Source organism: Rissa tridactyla, chromosome 3 (genome assembly GCF_028500815.1).
Source record: "Rissa tridactyla isolate bRisTri1 chromosome 3, bRisTri1.patW.cur.20221130, whole genome shotgun sequence".
NCBI lineage: Eukaryota > Metazoa > Chordata > Aves > Charadriiformes > Laridae > Rissa > Rissa tridactyla.
This window is the reverse complement of record NC_071468.1, coordinates 61,241,614-61,255,254: the sequence shown is the minus strand read 5'-3', so window position 1 is coordinate 61,255,254 and position 13,641 is coordinate 61,241,614. Positions and strand designations below refer to the sequence as shown.

General features: G+C 39.6%; 1 protein-coding gene across 7 annotated transcripts in view; it reads left to right on the top strand.

Moving 5' to 3' along the window:
- ADGRG6 (adhesion G protein-coupled receptor G6) overlaps positions 1-13,408 on the top strand; it is a 114,550-nt gene extending 101,142 nt beyond the window's left edge. For 6 of the 7 annotated variants that reach the window (XM_054197071.1, XM_054197065.1, XM_054197070.1 and 3 more), the window contains 3 exons: positions 179-280; positions 2,632-2,784; positions 10,111-13,408. In XM_054197071.1, coding sequence (XP_054053046.1) covers positions 179-280; positions 2,632-2,784; positions 10,111-10,289 — 434 coding nt within the window. In that variant the 3' untranslated portion in view covers positions 10,290-13,408. Of the gene's footprint in view, positions 1-178; positions 281-2,631; positions 2,785-7,688; positions 7,736-10,110 lie in introns of all 7 variants that reach the window. The other variant, XM_054197072.1, reaches the window with a different exon arrangement.
- Positions 13,409-13,641: the final 233 nt, after the last annotated feature.

The window sequence follows — 13,641 nt, the reverse complement described above, 5'->3', positions numbered from 1 at the left end:
GCAGCTAGAGGGTGGGAAAGCTTTAATTCATTTCCATACCTCTTAAATGAGGCATAGATGACAATAAAAAAACTTTAAGGTTATTTTCCTTTGCTTGTACTTCATCATCTTTTTAGTTAATCTATTTGTCTATTTATAAATATGTGCTTCATTTGCTGTTTATTTGCTTTTGTCACAGGTTTATTTATATTTGTATTCCATTGCGCCATGAAAGAAAATGTGCAGAAACAATGGAGGAGACATCTCTGTTGTGGCAGATTCCGACTGGCAGACAATTCAGGTAAAAGCAATTCACAGCTCCCCTCCTTAGGTGCTGCAGTAGTCCATAAAAGTCCAGGTGAACAGCTAGCTGTGTTATTTTTAATATAATACACTGTAAGCCAGAGACATGGAAAAATAGATTAATCATAGGCTTTCACTTCAGTGCTAACAATTGCCAAGGGACTTTTCAGATATCACTTCATAAAAATTCTCAAATCTTCTCTTTCATTTTTCCACTGAAGGCAGCTAGTAAATTTTGTAGAGCTATGAGCACGGCTTTGGAAGGCCCTTTGGACCCTAAAAAAAAAATTAAAATAAATAAATATCCAGAGATTCAAACTCTGTCATTCAAAAGCCAGTCTTATGGCTTTTCTCCTACATTACAGTATGTTGACTGAATTGTGTGGACTGTTAGGTTGATGTAGGAGCAACTCTTAAAAGGGTAGAAATACTTTGAGGTTTTTTGCCTTTATCTTTGCCTTTTCAAACTGCTCTGTCCTTCACCATATAATTCAGAGAGACCATTAGAGACTCAAAACCATAGAAAATTCCTTTAGCAGAAGCCTGATTAGGCTCCAGAATTTAAGTTCGTCTTTATCTGCAACTCTTGGAGAAAAAGGAGAGCGGTTGGTTTGGACACTGAAGTGCAACACTCAGGACACTGTGTTTGTAGTCTCCTGCACCTTTGGCCACCTCAGATTGCATTAGACTCCTGTGTTTAGGCAACTGGATCTTGGTTTGCTTTACGATGTAATGATTTTGGACCATATAATTCTTGTTCATACGGTTCTTGCTCAATGACCAAGGTTGAAATCTGTAGTTGGTGTAAGGTGGCATAAGCTCATTGCCTAGTAAGGTAAGCCAGTTGATTCCAGATAATAACAGTGCTCCAAATACCCCAGCGTCCTTTCTCTCTTGGCATCCAAGGTTTGTTTCAAGGTTTTAAGTAAGTGCTTTGCCACCAAGACTTTTGCTTTGTCTTGTTCTGTTTTGTTTAGAAAATGCATTCTCATTGTACACTATAAAACATTTATGCTTTTACTTTGTAGTAAGAAAACCTGATTTATGATTTCAAATTAGGAAAAGTGTATTCATTCTGATCAGGCATCCAGATTGTTTCGGATGTTCAGTTTCCATGTGGTTCATGCTGTAACTCATCAACTGGAAAACACAGATAGATCAAATTATTTCCAGATTTTTATGCTGCTGTTGGGTAGCTTCTGGGTATGACAGAAATAAAAAACCTGAAGGATTTGAGTACTTCATTTGAATAGTTAATGTGCTGTCATTACGCCTAGCATTAACCAGTCCATCACCACTGGCTAGTTTTATTCTCCATGAATCTGACACACTTTTCAGGCAGAACAGTGAAATATGTGAACTTGCATACCTATCTGATTGAAATGTACTTTAGGGCATGCTATGATAAAGCAAACTAAAAAACAAGCCAAAGCCTTGCAACACTGCCATAGCTAGATCAGAGAAATAGTAATCTATACTCTAGAGCAATGATTTAGGATAAAATATTGGTCTTGATTTAAATCAAGGCTAAAGTGGTCCATGTATCTTTGGTTTGGACTTCTCTTCCATTCTGTGAATTTCATTGCAGTACAGTGAATTACAGCAATAAGACTAAAGTGTGAAACTACCTGTACCTACCTGCAAGTGTATGATACAAGAGTAGTTAGATACATTTATTCTACTGGTATTGGGACAAGTGATGAATTTTTCAGTGTCAGTTTTCCTCAGTAGGTTTATTGATATTAGTTATGTAATTTAATTTTGGAAGTTGTTCCAGTGTAAGAGCCTATTGTGTTAATGGTTCAGACAAAATGCTTCAAATGTGAACTACTAAATAACCATTCATTGTTTTTTAATAATCCACCAATATGCTAACCCCTATAACAAAAAGTGCAGATCCACTAGTGTGTAGTATCTACCTCAGCAGATCAAGGCCTCAAACCGTAAGACCTCTGTAAATGCTCCTGTCCAACCCTTTCCTATCCATCCCTTGAGATTTCTCTGGTCAGGTGACGAAACTTTGGCATTCTTATACTGCTGCAGATCTTCACGGCTCCCTTTCACCCTGGAAAGCTGTGTCTTATTTACAGTTCTGCCATGCAACAAAATTATATTTAGTGTGTTAGAGCAACCGATTTTAACTACCGTGGTAAATAGCAAAGTAAATCAAGTTGGAATAATTCTCGTAGTTCTTAAGAACCAAAGAAGCTGCCTGACAGGAAGAACATAGGCTGTTTGTTATGAGCAACACTAAGAGATGCATCTGATACCTGAAATGTTCATAATTTAATAAATTAGGCATTTAGCACCTATGTTAATTATTTATGTAAACTTTTCAATCATTTTTAGATTGGAGCAAAACAGCAACCAATATTATAAAGAAGAGTTCTGATAATCTTGGGAAATCCTTATCATCTAGTTCCATTGGCTCCAATTCAACCTACTTAACATCCAAATCAAAATCTACAACAACAACATATTGCAAACGGAACAGCCATACAGGTGAGTTCTTGCACTGTAACACAGTACATCTGTAAATATATAGTTTCATGTTAAAGGTACAGTAGGAATTTCTACCCAAAGGCTAATGTAAGAAAATTTCACCAATTTATATTGTTTCAGTATTTTTAAAATATATGTTACTGTTTAATAAGAATCATAACCCAATATACAATACTTCCAGTATATAGTTCTTATCTGGGTATGGTCCCATGCTAAACAAAGTAGGTGTGACAAAAGCAAATCTTACCTTTTCTATAGCACTTTCACCTCTTTGGCTAACAGAAGGTAAGTCTTATTATCCCGTTGTAAACACAATAGTAACCAGTAACCAAATCACAGAGAGACAACATGCTATAAACCCTTCAAAAAGGATGGGCCAGGAAGGAGAGGCAGCGCAGTGGCCCTGTACGTTAGGGAGTGATTTGGTTGTCTTGAACTTAACGATGGTGACGATAGGGTTGAGTCTTTATGGGTAATAGTGAGAGGAGCAGCCAAGAAAGGCAGATATCATGGTGGGACTCTGTTATAGGCTGCCCAACCCAGATGAAGAGGCAGACAAAATATTCTATAAGCAGCTGGGAGAAGTCTCACAGTCACTACCACTTGTTCTCGTGGGGGACTTAAATTTACCAGTCATCTGCTGAAAATACAACACAGCAGAGAGGAAACAATCTAGGATCTTGGATTGTGTGGAAGATAACTTCCTGACACAGCTAGTGCGGGAGTCAACTTGGGAAGGTGTTCCGCTGGGCTTGTTGTTTGCGAAAAAAGAAGGATTTGTTGCTGATGTGAAGGTTGGAGGCTGTCTTGGGCACAGTGATCATGAAAAGACAGAGTTTTAGATTCTTGGAGGAGTAGGGAGGTGGGTTAGTAGAACTGTCACCTTGGACTTCTGGAGGGCAGACTTCGACCAGTTTAGGAGACTGGTTGACAGAGTCCCTTGGGAAGCGGTCCTGAGGGGAAAGGAGTCCAGGAAGGCTGGACATTCTTCAAGAAGGAAATCTTAAAAGTGCAGGAGCAGGCTGTCCCCATGTGTAAGATGAGCCAGCGGGGAAGAAGGCGAGGCTGGCTGAACCAAGATCACTGGCTAGAACTCAGGAAGAAAAGGAAAGTTTATGGCCTATGGAATAAAGGTCAGGCCACTCAGAAAGACTACAAAGATTGTGTGAGGCTATGCAGGGAGAAAATTAGAAGCTCCAAAGACCAACGAGAACTTAATCTGGCTACTGCTGTAAAAGACAATAAAAAATGTTTCTAGAAATACATGAATAACCAAAGGAGGACAAAGGAGAATCTCCATCCGTTATTGGATGTAGAGGGAAACATAGCAACAAAGGATGAGGAAAAGGCTGAGGTACTTAACACCTTCTTTGCCTCAGTCTTTAATAGTAATACCTCTGGGTACCGAGCCCCCTGAGCTGGACAACATGGATGGGAAGCAGAATGAACCCCCCATAATCCAAGAGGAAATGGTTAGTGAGCTGCTACACCACTTAGGTGCACCCAAGTCTATGGGGCCGGATGGGATCCACCCAAGGGTACTGAGGAAGCTGGCAGAAGTGCTCACCAAGCCACTTTCCATCTTTTATCAGCAGTCCTCACTAACTGGGGAGGTCCCAGTTGACTGGAAGATAGCAAATGTGACACTCATCTACAAGAAGGGCCAGAAGGAGGATCCAGGGAACTACAGGCCTGTCAGTATGACCTCAGTGCCAGGGAAGGTTATGGAGCAGATCACCTTGAGTACAATCGCACAGCACATACCAGACAATCAAGGGATCAGACCCAGTCAGCATGAGTTTATGAAAGGCAGGTCCTGCCTGACTAACCTGATCACCTTCTATGACAAGGTGACCTGCTTAGTGGGTGAGGGAAAAGCTGTGGATGTTATCTACCTAGACTTGAGTAAAGCCTTTGACACCATTTCCTACAGCATTCTCCTAGAGAAACTGGCTGCTCATGGCTTGGATGGGCTTATGTTTCACTGGGTGAAAAACTGGCTGGATGGCCAGGCCAGAAGAGTTGTGGTGAATGGAGTTAAATCCATTTGGCATCTGGTCACAAGTGGTGTTCCCCAGGGCTCAGTACTGGGGCCAGTTCTGTTTAACATCTTTAACAATGATCTGGACAAGGGGACTGACTGCACCCTCAGAAAGTTTGCAGATGACACCAAGTTAGGTGGCAGTGTCAACCTGCTTGATGGTAGGAAGGCTTTACAAAAGCATCTGGACAGGCTGGACTGATGGGCCAAGGCCTGTTGTATGAAGGTCAACAAGGCCAAGTGCCAGGTCCTGCACTTGGGTCACAACCACCCCATGCAGCGCTACAGGCTTGGGGAAGAGTGGCTGGAAAAGAACCTGGGGGTATTGGTTGATACCCAGCTGAATATGAGCCAGCAGTGTGCCCAGGTGGCCAAGAAGGCCAACAGCATCCTGGTTTATATCAGAAGAAATAGTGTGGCCAGCAGGACTAGGGAAGTGATTGTCCCCCTGTACTTGGCACTGGTGAGGCCACACCTCAAATACCGTGTCCAGTTTTGGGCCCCTCATACAAGAAAGACATTGAGGTCCTGGAGCATGTTCAAAGAAGAGCAGCAAAGCTGGTGAGGGGTCTAGAGCACAAGTCTTATGAGGAGCGGCTGAGGAAACTGGGATTGTTTAGCTTGGAGAAAAAGAGGCTCAGAGGAGACCTTATCACTCCCTACAACTACCTGAAAGGAGGTTGTAGCAAGGTGAGGGTCAGTCTCTTTTCCCAAATAATAGGCAATAGGACAAGAGGAAATGGCCTCAAGTTGCTCCAGGGGAGGTTTAGACTGGATATTAGGAAAAAATTCCTCACTGTCAAGCATTGGAACGGGCTGCCCATGGAAGTGGTTGAGTTGCCATCCTTGAAGGTATTTAAAAAGACATGTAAATGTAGTGCTGAGGGACATGGTTTAGTGGTAACCTGGCAGTGCTAGGTTAACAGCTGGACTTGATGATCTTGAAGGTGTCATATAAATTCTATGATTCTATGATGTTCATCACCCAAGGTTAAGATAAAAGCTAGCAGCACAGCTGGAAACATCAATCAAGTCTTGTGAATCTGAGTTGATTCACTTGGTCAAACTGGTTCCATTTAACTGCAACACATATGTAAAGCGACACATGGAGGCTACTTGGAAAAGGATACTGTGTTCACAGAGTATTTCACAAATAGCATGCCGTATCTACTGCTTATTTATGTAGATGTCAATGGTGTGTGTAATAAAAGACATCATCTGTATTCCACTGATGTCATAAAAATGTGCTCGTTTTAAGACCACTTTAAAGGCACACAAAAAGAGAGAAGCTGGAATGATTTGCAAGTCTGTTGGCTTATGTCTGAGATAATATTTCAGAAAATCACTTAAATAGTTCAGATTTTTTTGTTATCGGGTTTTTGTGAACTCATGCTTTTGTCCTGTGTAAAGCCACATAACATCACAGAATCTTCTTCTAAAACAGCAGAAATAAAATCTACACACATATTTCACCCAAAGATGTATTTTCTTGCTTTAAAATATTTGTTAGAAGCAATGATTTAGATATGAAATAGCTGATTTTACTGGAAGGAAAGTTCCATTGTTTCTTAAGAACAAATTATTTTCAGAAGTCCCCAAGGTCTCATTTATGATGGTATGATCTCCTTTCTTGAAATGTGGCATAGTTTCCAGGAAATACCTTCCTATTTTTATTGATGGTCATTACCATGTTCAATTAGGCACACATATTTTGTCTAGAATTCCCATTTTTTTAAGAATTACATTCTTATTCTCTTTGGCTGTAAGCACTCACCCAATATTGAGTGTATCCACTGAGAGGTTGTGCATCAGGTACTTTAAGAGTGTAAATCTTTTCTGGCTATGGAGAATATACATGAAGTACATTTGCTTTGAATACAGTAAGAATCACTGGTATCTTAGAAATTCCCCAGTGTAGCTGAGCTTGCTCTCAGGACTGCCATTCACAGCTCTTTGGGGAGCACACAGCTGGCGCCTGCTCACCAGGGTGCCTGTCCCTGCTGCCATCTCAGGTTTGATGTGCCACGCACCCAGCTGCCCTAAGCAAGCTGTCCTCAGTTCTCTGTCCTATGAAGGGACGCTTCTGTCAGCCGTCTTCCACAAAGAGCGTCTATGATATTCACCGATCACAGTGCTACTATTAATTTAATAGTAGAAGAGGAGAGCATCGTGCCCTTTCCGCTGCAGAGCATTCTCCATTCTGCAGACAGAGAATTGTCATTGGTACTCGTGGCAGACCAACCTTTAGACCCTTGGTATTAGGATTAATGAAAAAAATATGCTTAAATGTTTTGTTGTACTCGGGGCTTTTTATCAGTCTGACAATGAAAGAGACTTAGTGCTGGAGTTTTTGCAATGCGTTCTTGAAGCAAAACAACAACACAGTTCCAGATAAGAAGTAAGCTAAGAGAAACTTGCAGTTGGGAACACGCTCCTGTACTTTCTTCGAAAGTGGTGAGCTTAATCCTATGCATAAATTATTTCCTAAAATGGATTGCAGTTAGTAATCTCATCATAGTTTGTAATGTGACTGTTTATTAGACATTAAGAAAACATCAGTTTTCTCTATATTTTTAAAATTTTAAGACATTTTACTTTGACCTCTGAAAATACACATTTTATTGTGATACGCCAAAGAAATTTTTGCTTAGGTTTTCAAATACTGACATATATTCTCACGTGTTAAAATAATAGAAAATAACATTAAGGTTCTGATTTTTAATACAGCTAAACTTCTCATTTTGATGTCTTAGCTAAATTGCAGGCAAATAATGTAATAGCTACATGTCTTGGCAACTCTTGTTAATATGGTTATAATGTGCTCCCTGGAATTGACACAAGCATTCATGTGTTTGTGGTATAGATAATGTCTTCTAAGGCCCTTTCCTCATCAGTGGTGAAGCCTTACAGGTAAAGTGAGAATTGCTTTTGTGGAATGCATGGTTTGAACAGGGTGGAGGGATGCCACTTGCATGATGTCCTCATTGACACAAAGGACTTTGCTAAACAGAAACGCTGCTTGTTTCTCACTATTACATCTTGCGCCATTGATGCTGAATCAAAGGATAAGCGCGCTTCAAACTCTGGGTGTCTGCACTCTGCATGGGGCATGAAGCATTTGGACGGTGCCATTTTAGAAGACAGACCATGTCCTGACATTAATGCCTGTGTACAGTAATCTGGGGAAAGGAGATTAAGTTGGAACATCCATACACAAAGCATACATTAGAAAGGAAAAACAATCAGATTGAGTCCTAGAATGTGTTTTTATATTTTTAAAAGTTATTACAGGAATTTTAAGATATTGTATTTCTGTTTGGTCTGTGGCCGTTATGGAATTAGTCTTCTAGCAACATTTTTTTCATATCCAGTCACACACAAAGTAGGTCTGAATGACAAACTATGTATGTCTGAAAGCCATGCTGTGAACTGCTGGCTGAAGGCAGGATGCACTGACTAGGACATGAATACTGGATGGACCCTACTGGGTGGACGAAGAAATCACTTTGGCATCTTGTGGCCCTGATGTCTACGAGTCTGACACAAACTTTTTGTACGTAGTACTTAAATACTATATATAACACTTCAATGAATTAGAAGTTAAGATTATTTCTGCAGTGAATTTGGTGGTAAAAATCCCAACTACTTCAGTGATACAGGATTTTAACCCTGTACTTGGGTGTGAAGCCCATTGAGCTAAAAAAAAAAAAAAAGAGGTCTGCACTGGTTTCAAAGGACTTATGTAATCCTGTGCATGCAAATTTCATGAGGAAATAGCTGGTATTTAACAATGTAATGATGCTTTGTGGAAAAAAAAAGTGTACATGTTTGCAAGGAATTTCAAAAACCTTTCCTAAAGACTAAGAATTAAATTTTCATCTTTGAAATAAGATATTTAATATGTAGAAAAACTTCAAAATGTAGCACCATTGGCTAATAAATGCATAGATTTGAAAGGCACACAGTACCCAGCAGTTTGCTATTGGACATGGAGTTATTTGCTGCGATTCATGGACATTCTTGCGTGCTTTGAGAAAATCATTCTGATATGCCTTAACATGCTTGTTTCTTTTTTCATGAGTACAGCTGTTTTGATTTCTCACTCTACAATCCATTTCTCCTTTATGCAACACTTTATGCTCTTGTATGGCTTGATATCATGACTTCTGCAGGGGCGGGTTACTTTTCCATTTATTTCTAATTAATGATTTATTTCTATAAGAAACAATTTTTGTATGAAATCGTAGTTTAAATAATATGAAAAGTGGTTAAATGATCCTCTACCAAGGAATTTTTGAAGGTGATTTTACCAAGGTCTTATAAAGAGCCTTCAAAAATGTCACTTGTAGAAAACTTTGCTTCACAGGATACTCCATCTTACTTGTGATGGTCCAAAGCTTGCCTGGCTTAAGAGAATTAATTCCAGCTTTATTCACTTCAGTGGAAGAGATAAGAAAGCTCATCAGGACAATGTACTTGAGAAAATGAGATAGCAGCTCTCTCCTTTCGTTGCTCACTACGTGAGCTCTACCTACCGACCGTTCTCTGAACAGCAGCGCTGTGAGCCGCTGAAGCAGACTTTCCCAGCCCGGCTGGGAATTGCCTTGCTCCTTTTTCTCCTCAGTTCCACCCTCGCCTTACGGCACATGAACTCGGAAGGGATGCCAGTTTTCTGCATCTTTTCCTCCCCACAGTTGTTCAGTTTGTACCCTCAACATTACGGAAAAGACAAAGTGATGCGAGGCAAGCACAAAGTTCAGGCCAGTTTTGGCTCTGGTTATCTAACTTAAGATGCAAGTCATCTTCTGCTACGTTCTGCACAGAATACATTAGTTCTGTGCATAGCTTAAAACCTCCACTGTTGACATAATTAAATACATTTACTGTCATTTTCCACTACTTTATTTTATGAAGATATTATTTACAAGATGTTGTGAAGGTCCCCCCTTTTCCAGTGCTATCCAAATGTTTTTAGTTTGTAAGATTCAAAGCATTGACAGTACATTAATATATAAAGGAGTCACAATAGTCAGTTACACTTTAGGTAAAATAATAGGGGGATAATTTTAAGATAGACCTGAGAGGTCTGCCCACAAAACCAGGCATCTAAAAAGAATTTAAAAGAAGCAATGCCAAGCCAAAAAGTTGTTTGCTGGCTTTTAGGGCAGTAATTTAATTCAGCAGTAGTAGCAATTGAAGGCATATCTATGTGGGAGTGACACACCTTTTAAACTATGAGTTTGCTTACGAAGCCCTGAATTCTTGTTGCTTTTTCCTCTTCCTAGAGAATGTTTTTCTTGACAAGCCTTCTTCAAAATTTGCCCAAGAGGATGGAGAACAGACATCAATCATCCCTGTCCACCAGGTTATTGACAAGGTCAAGGGATACTGCAATCCTCACTCCGACAACTTCTATAAAAATATCATCATGTCCGACACATTTAGTCACAGCACGAAGTTCTAACTGGGCTTCTGAATTTTTTGAACCAAAGGAAGACAAAAGTCTGCCTGGAATTGAGAATACTGGATGTCATAGAATGTGACCTGTTTGGTTATTTTTTCCCAGATTATAATGTTCTCCTGTTAACAGTTTCCACTTGAGGACCAATTTCTCTACCTTTTTGCTGTTGTGGAAAAAGACAATTTTCCACCATGGCATTGAGCTGTTTTTAAATGTGTGCCAGCCAACATGATGCCTGGACAGCTAATTGTAATCCTGTGTAAATATTTTTTAAGACCGGAGAGCCACAAGCCTAACTCTAAATTATATAGTCCAAGCAGAAGCAAATCTTGACTTCTGGAGAAAATAGCAGACATGTCACGCAGTACAGGCAAGACAGTTTGAACAGTTTACTGATGGTTTTTTTCTTTTGAAGAATATGGATTTCCCCTACGACACTTGTTAGATTCTTGCTTCTTGACTGCCTAGTTCTGTCTGTTCTTTATTTGTAAGTGAATAAAACCCTAACACCAGTGTTAAAGGGTTATTTTAAACCAGTTTTCACTAAATAGACCTAATCATGCAAATCTTGCTTACCAAAACAGTATGTGCTGTAAATTCAGGCTATTTTGTATCCATGTACATAGAAACACACATTACATAGATGCGCTGGCTGAGAAGGGCGTGCAGGTGGCTAGTAACTCTTGCGAATTTTAAAGCCATTGATATATTATATATGGAAACAGACAGTTGTACCTATTATTTGCATCTGTACAGAACAAGTACCAGGTAAATCCAAAGTTTACACAAAGTCATGTGTCAACATTTATTGATTGGTATGTATGAAATGCAGCATCTCCCATCACAATTCTATGTTTAATGTTCTTTCTCACTAAACAAAACAGAAGACAGTCATCTATATATAGATATATAACTATATACCTAGATCTCTCTCCACGCATATTTTTATAATAATGGACTCGGTAAATATGACAGAGGAAACCACAATGTGTACCACAGACAATCTAAGAAAAATGAACGGTGCTAAAACTTAAGTTTAAGTACTTAAATACAAGATGAAAAAGGCTCTGAGGAGACCTTATAGCAGCCTTCCAGTACCTAAAGGGGCCTACAGGAAGGATGGGGAGTGTAATGATAGGACACGGGGTAACGGCTTCAAACTGAAAGAGGGGAGATTTAGATTGGATATCAGGAAGAAATTCTTTACTGTGAGGGTGGTGAGGCACTGGCACAGGTTGCCCAGGGAAGCTGTGGAGGCCCCATCCCTGGAAGTGTTCAAGGCCAGGCCTGATGGGGCTTTGAGCAACCTGGTCTAGTGGGAGGTGTCCCTGCCCATGGCAGGGGGTTTGGAACTACATGATCTTTAAGGTCCCTTCCAACCCGAACCACTCTGTGATTCTCTGTAATTCTCTGTAATTCTGTGTAAGTCCATGGGTTCATTTTTCAGTCTCTGTACTTCAGACATACTGTATGTATAGACACCTACATCAGATGGCATTGCAACATTAGAATAACCTGGAATGCATTTATCAGTAATAAATAACTAACATCTTTCCGGGCACATAATGGTATCAGTATCAGTACCCCCCTCCTGCCCTGGGGTTGGTTGACTTGGTTGCGGTTGTCGGAGGCACAGAGTTTAAACAGCGTTCAGGCAACATCAGGGAATTTCCATTGCTATTCTGTGTGCGCAATAACACTGAGTTGTGTCTGTGTGCAGACAAGAGACAAGCGCATAAAATGCCTACTTGTTTTAATCTTTATAAATGTATGACACTTTAGCATGCAGCCGTGACTGCCAAAAGTGCATCTCTCCTCATGAAGCACATCTCGCCCCACGACAGGTTTTGTAAAAGTTGTAACTGCACATGTCACTGAAAGCATGAGCCAAAACATCAAAGGTATTTTCAAATTTCAGAGGAGAATATCTCCTAATGGAAATTTTCCTTTTTAAAAAGGCTTTTCTTTTTTTTTCCCAAATATTTTTAGCCAAATATTTAATTAATTGTATTCAGAAGGTGACCACAAAGTTGTGCTGTGAGATTTTTCAGTTGTCAACCAGGTGGATGTTCAGTGATTAGGGAGGTGATTTGTGCCTTTCTCTGCTCTTTGCATGCGCTTTTGTGTGCAGAGATCGTTTAATGCTGTGACCGCACAAATGGCGTATTTTCCCTGGCTGCAAACACCTGGCGGGAGGAGGATGTCCAGACGGTATTCCTTCCAGAAACACTGCTGTCGCTGCATGGACCTTAACGAAACCTCAGTCTCGTAACTGCAGGTACTTACGTGGTGGTATGAATGAAAATCAACCCGATTCGCTTAAAATGTAATTATTAACAGGGATGAGTGTTGTCAGATATCGTTAATAAGGGAGGTAATTTAGGGAGAGATTATGTACAAGCATTTACCGAACTCATATTTTATCATCCCACTTGCTTAACTACTGTAGGTAATAGTGTTCACATAGCAGCTGACTGTGAGATTTCTACCTGATTAAGGTGTTCAGAAGTGAAGGAAAACCAAACATTCCTGAAAAAATGAGGAATCAGTACAACATAACAGATTGGTAAAATATAAATGAAAAGCAAACACAGCATCCTGACTGAAGCCGAGCTGTAACCTAACTATCAGTTTAATGTACAGCTACCTATATTTTTGCTGATTTAAGATTTTTTCTCTTTTTTTACTACCATGTAGTAATCTTAAACTGTGTGTGTCAGTTAGATGCTCTTGAATGCTCTCAGTTCTACAATGTAAAGCTTCTACTTTGTAGTTGACATGCTGTAACCTCCCCTGTATATATTTATTTATTTGTGAGGTTAAATATGTCAAATATATTTAGCTCTATAATGACTGTTCTTGTTACTTTAAGCTTCTACTTCATCATAGAAAAAGAGGGAAAGAGTAATTTCTTATATATGTTTTTTCCAAACACCTTGTGAAATGATTTACTGTAGTTCTATCTTTGACAAGTATGAGGAAACATGTCAGTGTAATTTTTAATACTAGTCAGTGGAATGTAGTGTAAGAGGTTTGAAGATGGACTAAAGCGGAAAGAAACATTTTCAAGTAAACATTCGTGATGTTAGTGTTCCAAATAATTAAAGTCTTTTAATAGTGAATGTTTGATTTTTATTTTTTTTTCTTTTTTAGTGTTTAATGGCAAAAATTGCAGTGGAATTCTGGAAAATAATCTTGTGTTTATTAAGTATGTGAGACGGGTACATGCCTAGCCAAAATGTTGGAAATAATTGTGCCAGACTAAGTCCATCTCATCAGAGGAATGCATTTTGCAGAATTTGCTTTTTCCTTTTGTGATTTACTCAGTGCCACATCCAGCGAATGATCTGAAAGT